The 16,635-nt window shown below is 44.5% G+C and overlaps 1 protein-coding gene across 3 annotated transcripts in view; it reads left to right on the forward strand.

Moving 5' to 3' along the window:
* The window catches only part of PIK3C2B (phosphatidylinositol-4-phosphate 3-kinase catalytic subunit type 2 beta), an 89,045-nt gene that overhangs the window by 26,005 nt on the left and 46,405 nt on the right, over positions 1-16,635 (forward strand). For 2 of the 3 annotated variants that reach the window (XM_079982323.1, XM_079982322.1), the window contains exons 2-5: positions 8-1,029; positions 5,753-5,853; positions 7,840-7,994; positions 8,611-8,731. In XM_079982323.1, coding sequence (XP_079838449.1) covers positions 106-1,029; positions 5,753-5,853; positions 7,840-7,994; positions 8,611-8,731 — 1,301 coding nt within the window. In that variant the 5' untranslated portion in view covers positions 8-105. Of the gene's footprint in view, positions 1-7; positions 1,030-3,395; positions 3,523-5,752; positions 5,854-7,839; positions 7,995-8,610; positions 8,732-16,635 lie in introns of those variants that run through there. The other variant, XM_079982324.1, reaches the window with a different exon arrangement.

Genomic DNA, 16,635 nt, shown 5'->3' on the forward strand with positions numbered 1-16,635 from the left:
CTTATAGGTGACTGGTGGCACAGCATGACTTTCTTCCTAAGCCCTGAACTGAGCACCCAATAGTCACTGGATTCAGTGGCTTCCCCCCTGTCCCCCTTACAAGAGATGTCTGGAACTAGAGGCAATGGAGAGCACTGGAAGTCCTTGGAGTCCGTGGGGATCAGCCACAAGGAGCTGGCTCTTGCGGAAGCCCTGCAGATGGAGTATGATGCTTTGTCCCGCCTGAGGCAGGATAAGGAGGAGAGCCAGGCGAAGCAGAATACTGACCAACCTCTCATTTCCTGGGATGATCCAATTCTGGATTACAACAAGCCTGCTGTAAGGAACGACTGCCACAATATCAAGGTCATGAGAGGCCTCTCTGGCTCAGACTCTACCCTGAACTACAATGACCTCTCTGGCCAGGAGGTTTCGAGAGCTTTTGGGACCAACAACTCTACCTCATCCAGTCTGCTGCCTGAGCCAGAGAGCCAGCCTTGGTTGAAGGGACCTCTCTCCAGCGACTACTTGTACATCTTCGACAGCACGGGGGGTGACTTCCTCACTGACCCCCCCAATAGTACACCCCACCAAAACAGCAGTAGCGGCAGCTCCCCTAAGAAGCTTTCTCCTCCCCCATTGCCCCCTCGCATTGCCATCTGGAATGCCTCTGAAGTGAACCAAGCTTCCTTGAAAGGCTCCCAACCCAATGATATCAACATGTTCTCCTCAACCCACGAGAGGGCTGATGGAAAATTGCTAGGCCGTAGAATCTCAGAAGAGGACCCGTACAGCACAGTGGACTACGATGGCATCAACGACGCCATCACCCGGCTCAACCTCAAGTCCACTTACGACACCGACCTTCTGAGGGATGCCCCGTGGAGCTGGAAGGAAGGCAGAAGCATTTTTGAGAAAGAAAGCAGCGGGAAGCCGGTTGCTCGCAGCAAGACTATGCCTCCTCAGGTACCTCCCAGGACCTATGTCTCCAGGTCTGGTGGAAGGAAGAATTCTGGACCCAACAAGAACCGGAGGATATCAGCAGATCCGGTAAGGCCATTTTTGTGTAAGCGGAATGATGTATGCCTAAGGAGCCTAAGTCCTTCTGCTGTGGTGTGGCAGAGGGATGCACATAATGTTCACTGCCTTTGTTTTCAGATGCAGTGTATTATCATTACAGGAGTCAAATTATTTGGTACCTTTCCTAGCATTCACCAAAACCAAACTCTTAGTCCTTAGTAGAAGTTTTTTATTCCTCCAAAGATTATTTGTAGCTACATCTCAGAAAATGTGGCATCTCAATAGATATAACTGTTTTCTATGCTAAATTAAGCCATCAGAAAATGGTTAGGGAATGCCTGCCATAAGGCTACCTACTCTGCTTTCCCCTCTCCTTTTCCCCACACATATTATGATACAATTGTTGAAGGATATCGTGGAAGCTTTTGTACGTACAACTATAGGTGCAAAGGCCACCACCCAAGGATGTATGTGGACAATCGGGTGGAGGGTCAACTGAAATGTTGTTTAAGCCAAACTAAGTACAACCAAGTGTTATAAAAGGAATCTAAAAGGGACAGAGACAAAGTTTGCATGTTTTGAGTGACGGTTTGCAAACCTATCCATGGTAAAGTGAAAATCAGCTTTTGATTTCTAGGCATTTGAATTTGGCAGCATTTGAGATGTATGAACCCTTACTAAAATATCATGTGCAAGGGTCTTTAATATTGCTGTGGGATGCTTAAAATGTTTCTGTCCACCAATAGCCATAGCTGTCAACTTTTCCCTTTTCTTGCAAGGAATCCTATTTAGAATAAGAGAATTTCCTGTAAAAAAAAGGGAAATGTTGACAGCTATGCCAATATCAGCTCTTTTCTGTGGGAGGCAAGGGGTTAATTCTTGCTCTGTGTGTGCTACACTTCTGATTCGGATGCCCCTGACTGCTTCCTTTTTTAAAAGAGCAACAACCTCAAGCCCTCCCAAACATACTGAATAGATTTAACATAGTTTGGTTGCTTAGATTTCAAGTCCCTGTGCAGCTGTATCCTGTGTGGCTCATAGGTATGCAGTTTCACAGTAATTCAGTCCCACCAGTCCTCATGCTCCTGGTTCTCTACCCTTAGTATCCGCTTAACATATGGAAACAACAGATCACTCCTCCATTTCCCCAGTTTATGAAGACAGGACCTTGGAGGACAGCTATTGCTTCATCAGTGAGGCAGCTCAGACTGGGAGCTTACATAGGAGCTGGAGGCTCCACCCCTTCCTGGCTCTCAGCCAGGCCCTGATTCAAGCAGTTGCTTCCATATTCTTTCTGAGTTGCTTTAAGTATAGCTAGTTGGACATTTCAGCAGCAGTTGGTACTGAAGGTCCTGCTTTTCTAAGCCATTTCTTCTGTTTTTAGGAAGTAGGGGTGCGCTGGGAGGCAGAAGAAATCTAGTCAGTCTGTGAGTTTTGTTTTTTTCTCCATTTCTCATTTTTCCAACCTTAAGTTCAGTTTGCATCAGTTTGCCTTTTTAAAAGTCCTCATGAAAATATGCTGTTGTGCTAGTAGGCTCTTGACCTGCCGTGCAAACTTTTGCAAGCAACTTCCCCTAATATAATTCATTTTATACTATTTTCAGTAATATGTGTGCTTTTATGCATACACCCTCTAAAATACACTGACTTTTAAGGATCGCTGGAAGCATGGAGGTCTGCTGAAGGGCCCTGCTCCCCTTTCTCCTCCTCTAGGAAGACCATGGGTTTCACTTATCATCCAGTCCCACGACGTTAGGTCTCTTCTCTTTGGGGGAACCACTCCCCGTTTTTCCATTTTACACGAAAATACTGAACTGAAAGGCAAAGCTCTTGTGGAAGTGCACAGAAACAGCTGCCTAGGATGCTTCTGGAATAACAGATTCTGAACTTGTTTCCTGTTCCTCATCCTGACTTAAATGTCACCATGGGAATTCATTGTCCCACTTGTATGTTGCCTCTACTGAAGCTTGCTGGCACACATCAGCTGCCTTGAAAGGGCTGTCTACATCTGTTGTGCTATTTATATGATCCACACAACAGCAGTCAAAGGGAAAGGCAGCGTCCAGTAAAAACTTTTTCCAAAAGACGTGAGTCCATCCTGGCTGTTGGAGCTCCTGTTTCCCAGAAGCTATAGCTTCTGAAATGTCACATGGTCCTCAGGCCAATTGTTTCCTGCTAGTAAGCAAGGATTGGATGGAGTATTTGCATCTTCACTTACCTTCCCAATCCTTTTTTTAAGGCTCCTAAGAAGAATTGCATAGCAATGATTTTATAGAATAAATCCTTTGCTGTAAAAGATTCTTGGAAACAGGGGATATCCATGGGGATATCCTTTCCTCGCTGCTTCTGGGATTGTGAATGGGTCTAAGGCGTATTTTTAGACATAAGAGTAGATGACAAATACCTCTGGCATCTGAAGGATATAAATACAAGCAAGCTCTCCACCATCACTAAACTTCATGGGACCAACTCTCCCTGTACGCTCAGTGAAAAATGTTGTCAGAAGCTGCTGGCAGAGGTTATGTAAGTCGTTCTCTGCTTTTGCTGTGCAAGAAACTAATTATAAAGGAGCATTAAAATTGTCTTTAGTGTCTGTTGTGTTCTGTCCTTTTCTCTCTCTTTTTTCTCCCTCTCTCCCCCTGTTCCTCTAACTATTTGGTGGGTTAATTGCTCTGACAGTGGGACCTTTGTTTGCTTTGAAGGAGTGAATTGAGGCTCTGAGACCATGCGTGCACTCTGGCCTGGCATTCAGAGTGTTTCTGTCCTTGCTCCTTATCCTACTGTAACATTTGGGAAGGAGGCACTGGAAACAAAAAGAAATGTTTTTGAGAATTCTCCCTCTTCTGAAAATAAAAACTTAACAACAACTATCTCGCCTGTGTGATAACAATGATGATTTTTTTTTAATTGTTAATTTTAAATGGCATCTGCTTCTGCCATCAGCACCATCCCAGCAGAGCTACAGATCTTTGAGAGAGATCGCATAAGAAATAATCCAAATGCATATGCGGGGCGGGGGGGGGGGGTATGAATCTATGTGCATACAGTCTTCCACTAGTTTCTTTCCAGAGCAGAAACTTTAGCAAAGTTTAGTTTGGGAGGAGGATCCTTGGTATAAAAACTGAGTCTTTACAAACAAATACATTCCTATTTTTCTTGGAAAAACCACTAATGAATGCACTGTTCTACAAAGACTTTCCTTTCTATGGGGTCATTGATTAAATTCTGGCCAGTTTTCTTTTAGGCTGTGGAATGCTATTTAGTTCCTTTTTGCCATATGATAACTGTTTAACGTTTACATTATGTTTGTACATCTCTTTGGAAATGTTTTTAGAAAAGTGATTTAGAAATATTTGAAATAAATCATATAAATAGAAATATGGTGCAGATCAGGCTGTGGACCAGTGTAGGCTGCTGGATTTGTACCCACAGCTATCCTCAGAACTGCTAGGTTACAAATCTGCTTTATGGTATGTTCAAGCACTGAAGTTAGATCATATCAGTTCATCCGGCATTCAAGATGTGTTCTGCTTTCTTTTTCTTCGTTTCTTTTTTTTCTTAAGGCAGGCAATAAATACAAAGCTATTTGCAGTAGTTATGAGTTCTGCATTGGCTCAAAGGAGTGCAGCTGTTGTCCTTATATCAATAACTGATATTAATAATTGAATTAATAGCTGTAAGCCAAAGCAAGAACCTCCTCAATACAGTGAGCTGGATAGATCTGCAGCATAAGCTCAATGCACAACTTAACCCACATTTATCAGAGCACTACAAAGCAGCCAAGGCTGTTAGGGTTAAGGTGGGTTGAATTGAAAGCAAGTCATGTGGAGAAGAAACACTCTCTCACGCTTCATCATGTGCAGACATCTGTCTTTTCTACTCGACCATATTTTTTTTGGGTATCCTAATTTTGTGGGTAGAGAAGATGAGAAAGAAATTTGATACAGTTCACATTTAAAGGCAGACTTAGAAAATTCACACTTTTCAAAACAATATGCAAACTGAAACACAGCCATCCTTCAAAACTCAGTTTTCAGAATTTTGCAGTGCTGCTCTATGGCCAAGCAATGCATACAAAAATACATAATATTAGGCCAAAATATGCATATAAATGCATATATTCATGAAAGTTACATGTGCATTGGGGAAAATTGTTTACAAAAAAATGTATTTGTCAGAATAGTGCACAAAAATGTGTTGGTTGGAAGAAATTCGTTTTAAAATGCTGATGAATTTTCAGGTTATGTTTTGTTTTTGCAAAAAATTGCAAAGTGCTGCATAAATGTGGAGAACTGAATTTAAGATTGGAAAAAATGAGAAACAGAGAATCAAAAACTGACAGATTTGCCCAGTTGACAGTGTAGATTGGTGTACCTTCTCCATGAATTGACCCTAAGCACAGATTATATGAACCAACAGCACTTCCTCTTGCACAAGAGGAGCAGAGACTTTTCTCCAGCTGTAGCCCCCCACCCACCCCCAGGCTACATCCCTCATCATTCCTGATGGTCGCTGACCATCAGTCAGGAGTAGCTTGGGTGAGATGAGGAATAAAGTCTGCAGCATGGAGGAAGAATGAAGACCCTGCTCAAAGAGGAAACTTCACTTGTGCTGATTAGGATATAATCCTGTATACTGAATTATGGAAATAAAATAAATCTGAGATTGGCCAGTGTACAAGTTGGGGGTGGATAGTAGAAACTATATTTCACTGAGAGTATTGTGTCTATTTCAATTTCTTGTTTGGTATCAGACCACTTCTCAACATTATCCTGTGGCCAATGGCTATGAGCTGTTTGAGGTTTCTGAGGAGAAGGATGAAGAGGTTGCTGCTTTCTGCCATATGCTGGATGTGTAAGTACAGGCAACTCCCCCTTTGTGTGGGGGTTGCTTTGTGGGTCTTTGTGTGCGTTGGCATAAGCCCACCCCGCTCCATTCTGCCCCCTTCCATGGTGCATGTGTATTGAATGGGCACAAAATCGTCACCACCTGTACCAGTCTAGGACTCATCAAAGCACCCTACTAAGGGGATCCTTTGGCTGCAGTCCTCCTTGGAACCTAAGTATCTACAAGGGAGCCCTGCATCAAAATAGCAGAGTGCTGCTATTCAGAATTCCTCCCAGTCCATTCCAGCACTGCCCCACAGTCGGTCAGCGTTCTGTGCCCATTGAGCATGCTCAGTCTTCATTGGGTTGCCTTTGCTTCCCATCCCCTCCAAGGGGGCTCCATAAGGACCAGAACTTACAGAACTGTGGTTGTGGTCAGTATCTGTAAGTGGGACCTATGATAAAATGTTCCGTTGTCGAGTGCTCCTGTTACAGCTGGCCAGCCATACTCTACTGCATTCCATTCCCTCTTCCACCTAGTTTTCCATTATCCCCACCAAACAGTCAGCATTCCTTGGCCACTGAAAATACTCTGTCCTCAATGGGTTGTTTTTTGAGGATCTTTCTCCGTGGGGCTCCCCTACCCCCCAGTTTTCCAAACCTTGACATTTCTCTTGGAGCCTACCAGTACTTCCCTCTTTTGCATGGATAGCATCTCCTTGGCTACCTCACCTCTGAACATCGGAAATAGAAGGAATTAAGATAAGCAATGGCCTAACTGCCTCAAGCAATTAATTACTGCTGTTGATTAATCCTCAGCGACTGGGGAAAAAATCCTCTTTGTCCCTAGAGTTTTTGTTGCACTTTGTTTAAGCAATGGCTCCAGTGGAAAGAGTCTAAGCCTGCAGTTGATTGGATGAGGATGAACCTATTTGGGATTATAATTCCTGGCATGGCTTGCAATAATGCAGCAGCAACAGAAGGCAGAGAAGGCATTCCTCCCATGCTTTGGAAGTGAAGGTAGTGGGGAATGTCACAAGGCCAACGACATGGATTGCATACATAGCTCAAACCAGCACAGAGTTTTAGTCTGTTGGTCTGGCTAAGAGTTACCCTGTTATTAGAGAAAACAGAAGTCAATTTTTATGACATTTGGCCAGTGTGATCCTTTCTCTCCATTTTCTTTCTCCCAAGTAGCACATCTCAAAAAGATTCAGTGTTCTTCAGATGTACATACATGGTATTTTCCTTTCCCATTCATTCTTTTGTATTCTATTTCACCATGTCTAGAGTTAGATGAAGTCTAGGTTAGTGACAATCAACGCATCAACTATCTGGGCCTCTGCACTACTTGAGATCATTAGCGGTCAGTGTGGTGGGGCAGCACTGGGAAGCTGCCCTTCCAACATGGGCGTTGCTACAACTTACCTGGATGAGGCAGGGTGGCAGATAGGTAAGGGCTGTGTAGGTGCCCCTGCCAGTACATCTGCGCAACACCAACCTCACTACCACCCTGCCCATCCAGGGCACAGGTGTAGCAATGCCAGTGTCAGGGAGGCAGCTTCCTAGTTAAGCCCTATACAGCTACTGCTTGGGATATGTTATCATGTTGGAGGGCAAACAAACCTGAGTTTCATTCATTGTTGAAGCACAAATTAATCTCTAGGCCATATGCTCTTTCATACTCACTCCATTTGATTGACCCCACAAGGTAGTTATGAAATTCAATATCCTTTAAGGCAGGAATCTTAGATTTGGTGTTAGCTTAGCCAAATATTTCAGAAGATCAAATCAGTTATCTGAGTAAATGGGAAATTGAGAATCTCAGTAGCATAATACATTGATATAAATTTTAACAGGGGTCAAAGATGAGGAGATCAAGTGCAAAGACCTTTGACAGTGTCCCCTTATTTAAAAAAGAATAAGGGAAAAGATGAGATCCTATCAGATGTCACAAGGAATGGGCATTCGGTGGTAATGGAAACTAATTGTACCCATCTCATTTTGCCCACAGACTTAGATCTGGCTACAGTACCAAGGACTATTCTCTTACTGGTTTTGTCTGGAGTGCTGTCAACCTCAGTCGTGAACACCTTGGCCATGGAGTCAGCTTGAAAGTGACTGTGGTTTACGATAGCCTGCAGGAGCCTCTCACTTTTACTTGTGACTGTAAGTTTTGCTGGTTTGAACTGGGGTGCACTTTCCGCTTGTATCAACAGAACAAATGTTCCCAAACTGTGGTCTGTGGACCACTGGTGGTCCATAAGCTCCATTCATATAGTCCACAGAAAGATGCTGGAACAGGCCAGAATATATGTATTTGGTCTTATTCTTAATTTTTTTGGGGGGGGGATGACAGAGACGGGGGCCAAATAGACCAGGGTTATATTATCAAAGAGGCTAACAAGGGCTTGTCATCTTTTATTTTTAAGTAATCCAAGGAGAACCCCAGCAATTTTCAAGTGGTTCCTGGGGGCAGGAATTTTTGAGAACTGATTTAGTATTAGGTATATTATATTCTTCTTTTCACTGCAATGAAGTGAGCTGCACTAGAAGTTAATACCACAGAAGTCTCTTCTAGACCTAGGTTGGGAGCGTCTGGATGGTTTTCTGGTGACATTTTGTACTGCTGTGAAGGGAACAGAAATATAATCAGGTTCTGGGAGAATTGTGGAGTCTGTGATGCCAGAGGGAGTCTACTGGACTTAGGAGGGAAAGGCCCAGGGAATGTTGTCTTGAGACTCATCATGCTGTGATTGATCTCTCCCTCCCCCCCTCCTGGCAGGCTCCTCCACCGTGGACTTGCTCATCTATCAGACTTTGTGCTACACTCATGATGACTTGTGTGATATCGATGTGGATGACTTCGTTCTCAAACTGTGTGGCCTTGAGGAATTCCTGCAAAAGTGAGTCAGTAGGCAATGCTTGTCCAAAAAAGTTTAGGCTGCCAGCTTATACTCACTCACTTTGTAGTAAGCCCCATTAAATTCAATTAACATCCGAGTAGACATATAGAGGCTTGTGCTGTAAAGACTTCCTGCCTGGTTTTTCCTTTTTCTTTGCCTCCACTGGTGCATTCTAAATCTTGTGCTCTCATGGTGTGCTGCAGAAATAGTTTAGAGACCCTGATGTCTTGTAGGGTGTGGGATGCTGCCTATGGAGTGCTGCCCTAACAATCACAATTCTTTACCTTTCGGGACCACACCAGTTTGCAAGCTTTGCACATATCTTGAATGGTAGTGGTCGCTAGTGCTGTGTGGCAGTGCTTACCTGACTCCGTCACTGCCAGATGGAGGTGGAGGAGGGATGAGGTGGCAGTGAGGTCAGCCTGGTGCAAATGTACTGGCTGAGCCAATCCAGTGCTACTGCTGGTGCACTTGCACCTCACAAACCTCATCCCTCTTCCTTCTAGTAAGTTGCAACAATGCTAGTGATGGGAGATCAGGTAAGTGCTGTTGCCCCATTGACCACTATTGTTCTTTAACCCTCTTATAAAGTGTGATTTATAGATCTTCCCTCTGATCATCAAAGATTCCCCCACCCCATCTCACAGAATGTTGTGTTAGGCCGTTCCATAGACTTTTCCCACCACTGAAGACTGAAGGACCACTTTGGGATAGAAATCTCTTTAACCCAGATTTCTATTTCCCTGCTTATTTATTTAGTCACTGCCATGTTTGTCAGGATGGCATCAGTCACAATTTCACAGCCTCCATTTGGGATACTTCTGTGACTTCACCCATTTGCTGCGTACACAGTTTCCACTAGTTTAATCATCGCTTGGCATATAACATCCGCTTCTCCCCAAAGCAGGGTGATGTGAAGCCTGGATTATTTTAGCACCTGTTAGGAACATAGTTAGGGCTATGTGATGTATTTTACTTCCTTATTTTTTAAATCATTGAGCGATTCCTGCCAAGACACCCCAGCGGAAGCCTTGGGCTGTGGAAAGATATTGCTAAACCTCAATGACTGTGTTGAAATTCATGTTCCATGGAAGAGTCACTTCATGAATTAGGAAGGTGCCAAGTATCCCTCTTTAGATGACTGTCATGCTTAGTAAGTTGATAGATGAGTCAAATAAGTTGCATTTCTTTAAGGTATTTGTCTTCAGCTTGTGCTGTGAAGCTGTGTAAAGTGATGGACTGACTTAGTGCTTTTTAGACTGATTGGGCTCCTGTAGTTCTCTTCCAGTTCTAGCTGCCAAATGGAGGATGTGCATTGCTTTCTCCCTGAACCCCAACACAACAGAAATCTTACGGAATGGTCATAAATGAAGCAGACTCACAGATAGAATGTGCTGGAGACTGATGCATTCCTTGATGTCATCATCAAGCAGACATAGCTGGAAACTGAGCATTTAAAAGGCAAAGATGGTTTACTGCTATACTTCTGCCTCCAACTGCTTCCGCAAGACAGTGGACAATTGGTGTACTTTGTGATGCAGAACTGTAGACTGAGAGCTGTTGTATCCCTTCCATACGTGGTTCTGCTTTGAGCAAGCTGGACAGTGGGGCACATATCTCCACATTTGCTGCCTTTGAAAAACAGTCCCATCTTTGGGGCTCTTTTTTGCTTCTCTTTGGTACTGAGTGGTGTGGTTAGATGAAATCTGCTCTGGGGGAATAATGAAGATACCATCTGCTTTCAGCAGAAAATCAATAAACCTTGCCTATGGGTTGGCTGTCCTCCACCCGGGAGCTAGCACTCCAAGCTCTGGGCAGACGGTTTAGACCACCCGACCTGCCCTCCTTGACCATGGTGTGCTGCACTTCCACCAAACAAATTACTCATTTATGTACGGAGGCATTGAAAGTGGCTTTGTCGTTTTGATCTTAAGAGCTTGTGGTCCAGTTACAGCGACTGGGAATGCAAGCTGGCAAGTGCAAACTGATTATTACTGGGACTAGCTTGTTAGTGAACAGACTTAAAAACCACAGAGCCCTCTGCGGACAACCATTCTCTCTCTCTCTCTCTCTCTCTCTCTCTCTCTCTCTCTCTCCACAGAGCCCTCTGCGGACAACCATTCTCTCTCTGTGTGTGTGTGTGTGTGTGTGTGTGTGTGTGCGCGTGCGCGTGTGCGAGAGAGAGAGAGAGAGAGAGAGAGAAGGGGGGGTGCAAGGGAGAGCTCAAGCACTGAAAGCCAGATCAAGGGAACAAATATCTCAGATTTCATTATTTATGTATGGAACACTCTGAAAGTTTTTGTAAGTCTTGAGGCTATTTCATGCTCTTGTGGAGCCCTGGCAGTGAGCAAAGTGACCTAATCCATGGTTTAACTTTCTCTGCATTGATGAATGACAGTAAGAGAGAGATAGAGAGTGTGTGTCTAAACGGCTCAGAGATCTAACTATATCACTTTTGGCACCACAAGATCTCTTAGCACTTTCGAGCATGCACTGTCTGCGTAGCAAATCTCTTGTGACTGCAATGGAGTCCAGGGATGGCTGCCTGTCGGAAGAACTCAGCCAACCTCTGCAGGGGGGAGTTGGGAAACAATGTCCCAGGCTGAAGCCCATAGAACCAGTAGGAGCTATTGAAATATTTCTTATTAGTCCTTGCAATGCTTTCTTATTTTTAAACGGCCACGTTGCCACCAGCAGAGAAATCTCTTTTCTTTTTATGTAACATGCCTTAACTAAAAGCAGAAACAAGAAATTTGTATCAGATGAGTAGAAGCTACACTGCCAACCTAGAACCCACAGGCGCCGTGAGTTTTTCCCCCTTCTAAGTTGCTTTTTTTCCTTGCAGAGGCATCTGGCACCGTATTTATGGAAAGCAAAAGGCCTGTTCATGAATTACAGTCTATATCATAAGTGCAAGCTAGCAAGGCATCTGGTGGTTGCACAGGCTGCAGAGGGGTGGCCATCTCCTTGCTGTTCAAATAATGGTTTGGTGATTAATGAGCTGGACTGGGATTGTAGACAACTCTGTTTGAATCCAGCCACTAATTAAAATGGCTATTGGGTCCTGCACATAATGCTTCCTGGCCACCCCTCCCTCCCATAGTGACCTTACTCATATTTGTGTACTCTCCTGCGCATCTGGGTCCCTGATTTGTTCTCATGGGTTGCACCCTGCCTGGAGGCTGTTTTCGTAGTCCCAGGTGTCTGTAGCTTCCCAGCTTGTAAACAAGTAATAGTGAGACGTAGCCACGGCAGTAGAAGCAACAAATTCTGGCTCCCGATCCCTGTGGAAAACCCTTCTGTTAGGGCTCAAAGACCATGTGCAGAAGGCAAACAAACTCTCTTAAGGTCCTTAAGACAGCTTTCTTCAACATGTGGGAGTTCAGGCCGCTTTTAAGACCTGGAGGGCTGAAATTCCCCTCAGGGCCATGGTACAAGGGCCATGCTGCCTGTAGCACTTGAGAACAGGGTGAGTTTTGTTGGTGTGTAGCAGGCCCTGTTCAGTCCCCTTGCTCTCCTAGAAAGACAGCCTTGTAGAACTATACAGTGGTACTTCGGGTTAAGTACTTAATTCGTTCCGGAGCTCTGTACTTAACCTGAAACTGTTCTTAACCTGAAGCACCACTTTAGCTAATGGGGCCTCCCGCGCCGCCGGAGCATGATTTCTGTTCTCATCCTGATCAAAGTTCTTAACCTGAGGTACTATTTCTGGGTTAGCGGAGTCTGTAACCTGAAGCATATGTAGCCTGAAGCATATGTAACCCGAGGTACCACTGTATTCCATGTGCACTGCCTCATGGCTTCTGTCAACGAAGAAGGAACGCCGCGCCCTCTGGGATTTAAAACTTATGCTTCGCAACATGGGGGCACAATTTTATTGTATCCGTTTGGGAAGCTTAGCACAATAATCTTGATATGAATAAAACTGGTGGTTTTTACGGGCCTGCAAAATCTCTGCCCGAGCTCAAAAATGCAGGCATTCCCTGTGCAAATTGGCACACAGGGTGCGCGCCCCCCCCTTTTCCGCACGTAGATTGAAATGAAATGAGCTGACCCTTCTCTCCGCCTGTGTTGCACGCCTGCCTTCTTGGCAGGACACAAAGTGCCGGATGCAGACAGCAGAAATGCTCCTTGCTTGACCTTCCATCCGGATGGAAATCTCTCTAATGAGCTAGTGTGCAAATGCTCTGCTCTGCTGCAGCAGCGCCTTCAAAAGATATTTAGAAACCTCCTCTTTTTTGCAATCGAGCTTCCCGTCTTCCCCAAACAAGCCTCCCCAAACCCCTTCATTGTTTGGGTAGCAGGATTCTTCGCTTCTTGAAGACAGAGAGGTGTTTTGGGTTTTTTTTGACAGGCCTACCTTCAGTTCTTTTCACACCACCAGATAGAAACTGGAGGAGGATGAAGTGAGGGTGTCATCTTTGGACAGCTGCCCTGCACCCCCTTTTCCAGCCGTCCTCTAGTGAGGGACGCTGGTTGGCCACCAGTGAAATTGTCCAGAAAAGCCCTGCTGCGACACTACCTCACAACAGTGCTATTTGAGCAATTAAAAATGGGAGCCATTTGGCGCTTTCTGGAAGAGTGCAGCTACTGTCCTCCTCTAGCAATGGTGAGCCTGCCTTTCTTTCACTGTGTTGGAGCCAAAATAAATAGCAAGGGAAGGAAAAGCTCCTGCTATGTGGTGGTTGGGGGCTCACACCAGCATGGAGGGACACCAGGGGGTCACAGGCAAAGTTCCTTCACACCTGGAGTTCATTTATTTAATTTATTTCATCAAATTTATGCACTGCTTGATTGTAAAATGAAAACCTCAACAACATTCCTCTTCAACCAGGCCTTTGGCTGATTAATATTCTACAGCCTTTTAAACGTGTTTGGGGGGAGGGTATTTTTGTTTTTCTAAAACTATTTATTTTGTGCTTCTATCCTGCATTTTATCTTGCAAGCTGCCCGGAGATCTTCAGATGAAGGGTGGTATAAACAAAACAAAATTAAAAATATATAAAGCAATGAAATCAAGAACAATTGATAACTGTACTTTGAAACATGCAAAAGCTGGTCGTGAGATCCTGTTTGACAGTGCTAGGCAAGCTGTTAGCAACTAAAAGGCAAGCTATAAAGCAGAAAGGGACATAGCACAGGCTTTCCACATTCTGTCCATCTTGGTGCAAATGGCCAAATTATTTTATTCTTGCATGTGACAATCTCTGAAATAGACAAAGTGCTGTTACCAGTGCACAGTTGAAATGGTTTTAGTAACCAGTCCAATTGTTACGTTGGGAATATATGGCAAAAAGAGGAAGGCTTTGTTTCCTGCAGTAATGTTATAAACTGGCGGCCCCTCCTTCCAGACAGCTTCCCCTAGGACAACTTTGCTGCAGTTTCAGCTTGATGCACTGCAACAATTTTGTTGCTTCTTTTGCTGACTTGGCAGTTAGCTAGCAAATTGCTTTTATTCTCAAAACCACATGCGCTTGGGGCATGTACCATTTTTTGGATTTGCTGAAGGCAGTCTAAGAAATAAAAGTGAAAGAACTCTGGTTATCTTTTGTATTTTTAAATGTTCTTATTTGGAATTCCATAATGATTTTGTGAAGTTCAGAAAAATAGTACAGCACTAGAATGGGGGGAATTTGTTAGGTTTTTGTCCAGGCGATATCACATGAACAAATCCCAGTCTCTGTAATAATAATTTTCCCATGAACATTTTAATTTGTTTGAGCGATAAAACCTTTTGAGCACTGCGTTTCAGTTCCAGTTCTAAAGGAGAGATTTTGAAGCACTGGATAGCATGTTAGAAAACTAGTGACAGCTTTTATTTAAACATTTTGTACATGTCAGCTAAAAGGCAGGATAGATGTGGAAATGGAGGATGTGTCTGCTCCCACAAATTGATTTAATGGTCATTTAAATCCTAGAATGCTGTCCAAATCCAATAGACTTCAATGGGATTTGGGGTCGAGATACACGTGTCTCCTTCAAGAAGAGACTGTTGATTTCTGTTTGTTGTGAGGATGAGCTCTTCGGCTTTGTATTGAGTTTGTTCGTTTACCCCTTTTCCCAAAAAAATCCTGGTATGTTTATCTGTTTAAATATATATAAATTCCCTCCCTGTCCCCGCATAGAAGGCAATCTTAAAAATAAAGGAACTCAAAGCATGGATCAGGGTGAGTGGGAAGAGTAGCTTCCTGAGTCTTGCAGTGGCTTGTGAATCAGCACTCAGCACAGTCCGGCAAGGAGACAGGAGGTTGCCTAAATCCCACATAGACTAGCAGGCAGCATTCTGCATAGCTGATGCCTCCTGGAAACAAACAAACAAACAAACAAAAAGTTGCAGAAGTTTGTACAGTCATACCTTGGGTTGAATGTGCTTCGGGATGAGCGTGTTCGAGTTGCGCTCCGTGGCAACCCAGAAGTAACGGAGCGTATTACTTCCGGGTTTCACCACTTGCGCATGCACAGACGCTCAAAATGACGTCACACGCATGCACAGAAGCGGCGAAAAGCAATGCGTGCGTGCGCAGGCGTGCCATCGCTGGTTACGTTTGCTTCTAGATGCAAACGGGGCTCTGAAACGGATCCCGTTCGCATCTAGAGGTACCACTGTACATCTTTCTCAGAATGTCTGTATCCGCCTCTGCCTTTAACTAAGCTCTGATCTGCATGATTGAAGGTGAGGGGTTTTCGCAAACAACAGTCTCCTGTTTCCCTTGGCTTTTGACACAAGTGCCCTTCTGTAGACAAAAGCTAACATTTTATTTTTTTTACATCTCACTGTATGCATTTGATACTGGCTCTCATATATATAAAACAACCATTCCTGATGCATACCAAATACTTAAAGAAGTTCTGGAACTTCATGTAGCTCAAACTCGAGAGGTCAGGCAAACTTACCTGTGGTTACTCCTTGCCCGACATGCCCAGACTTGAGCCCAGATACCAGGCAGGGACGTTGAATGGAGTGGGTGGGGGGAGTCCACCGACAGGAGACACACGGAAATAAATCTTCCATGAAATATACAAATCCTTCTTTTCATAGGTTTCAAAGTGCCCACACCCATTCAGGTTGCAGCCTTGAGAATAGAAGCGGCGGAAATTTAATCTGCCAGCCAGGCAGGGAGGCTTCTCCTGTGGGACAAACACTTTAAATTGCACAAGCACAAACAGTGATAGATGCTCCTTTTAATTGAAGATATGCACATATTTTCAAGCGCGTAGGAACATAGGCAGACCATTGGTCCACCTAGCTCTAGATCTTTTACACTGACCACCAGCGGCTCTCCAGCATTTCGGACAAGGACCATTCCCAGCCCTACCTGGAATTGAACTTGAGAGCTTCTGCACGCAAGGCGGATGCTCTACCACTGAGCTGTGGCCCTTTTCCCAGAGTCTGAAGCAGGCCAGGCAGTCCATCTAGCCAGTATTTTACTGGCAGCCGCTCTTCAGGGGTCTTGCCCCATCACCTGCTACCTGATTCTTTTCTAACTGCAGATGCCAGGGACTGGACTTGGGACTATCTGCAGGCAAATCCTGTGATGTAACACCAAGCTGTGGTCCCTCCCAAGGCCTCTTGCCCTTCTGTTAGCTCTTGTCACTTCCTTCTCACTCCCTGAGTTCATCAGGGAATATATGAGAAGCACATCCCACATTTGCCCACAAACTGCAATTACACTTTCTTTACCCTTTTGCTAAAATGACAGAACAGCTGGGGGTGGGGATGTGTGGTAGGACAGGAGGGGCAGCAGAGCAAGCCACTGAGAGCAGCAGCAGGAGGCCCTCCAGGCCCGGTCCAAATTAAATGTTTTCAGGAATTCCCTATCTGCTTAGGGGCAGGTGTTACAAGCCAACCTGAATAAGAATGCCTTGTGGCACTTCCTGAAAATGAATGCAAAATCTTCCTTTTG

The sequence above is a fragment of the Podarcis cretensis genome (assembly GCF_951804945.1).
Source record: "Podarcis cretensis genome assembly, chromosome: 6".
NCBI classification, from domain to species: Eukaryota; Metazoa; Chordata; class Lepidosauria; order Squamata; family Lacertidae; genus Podarcis; species Podarcis cretensis.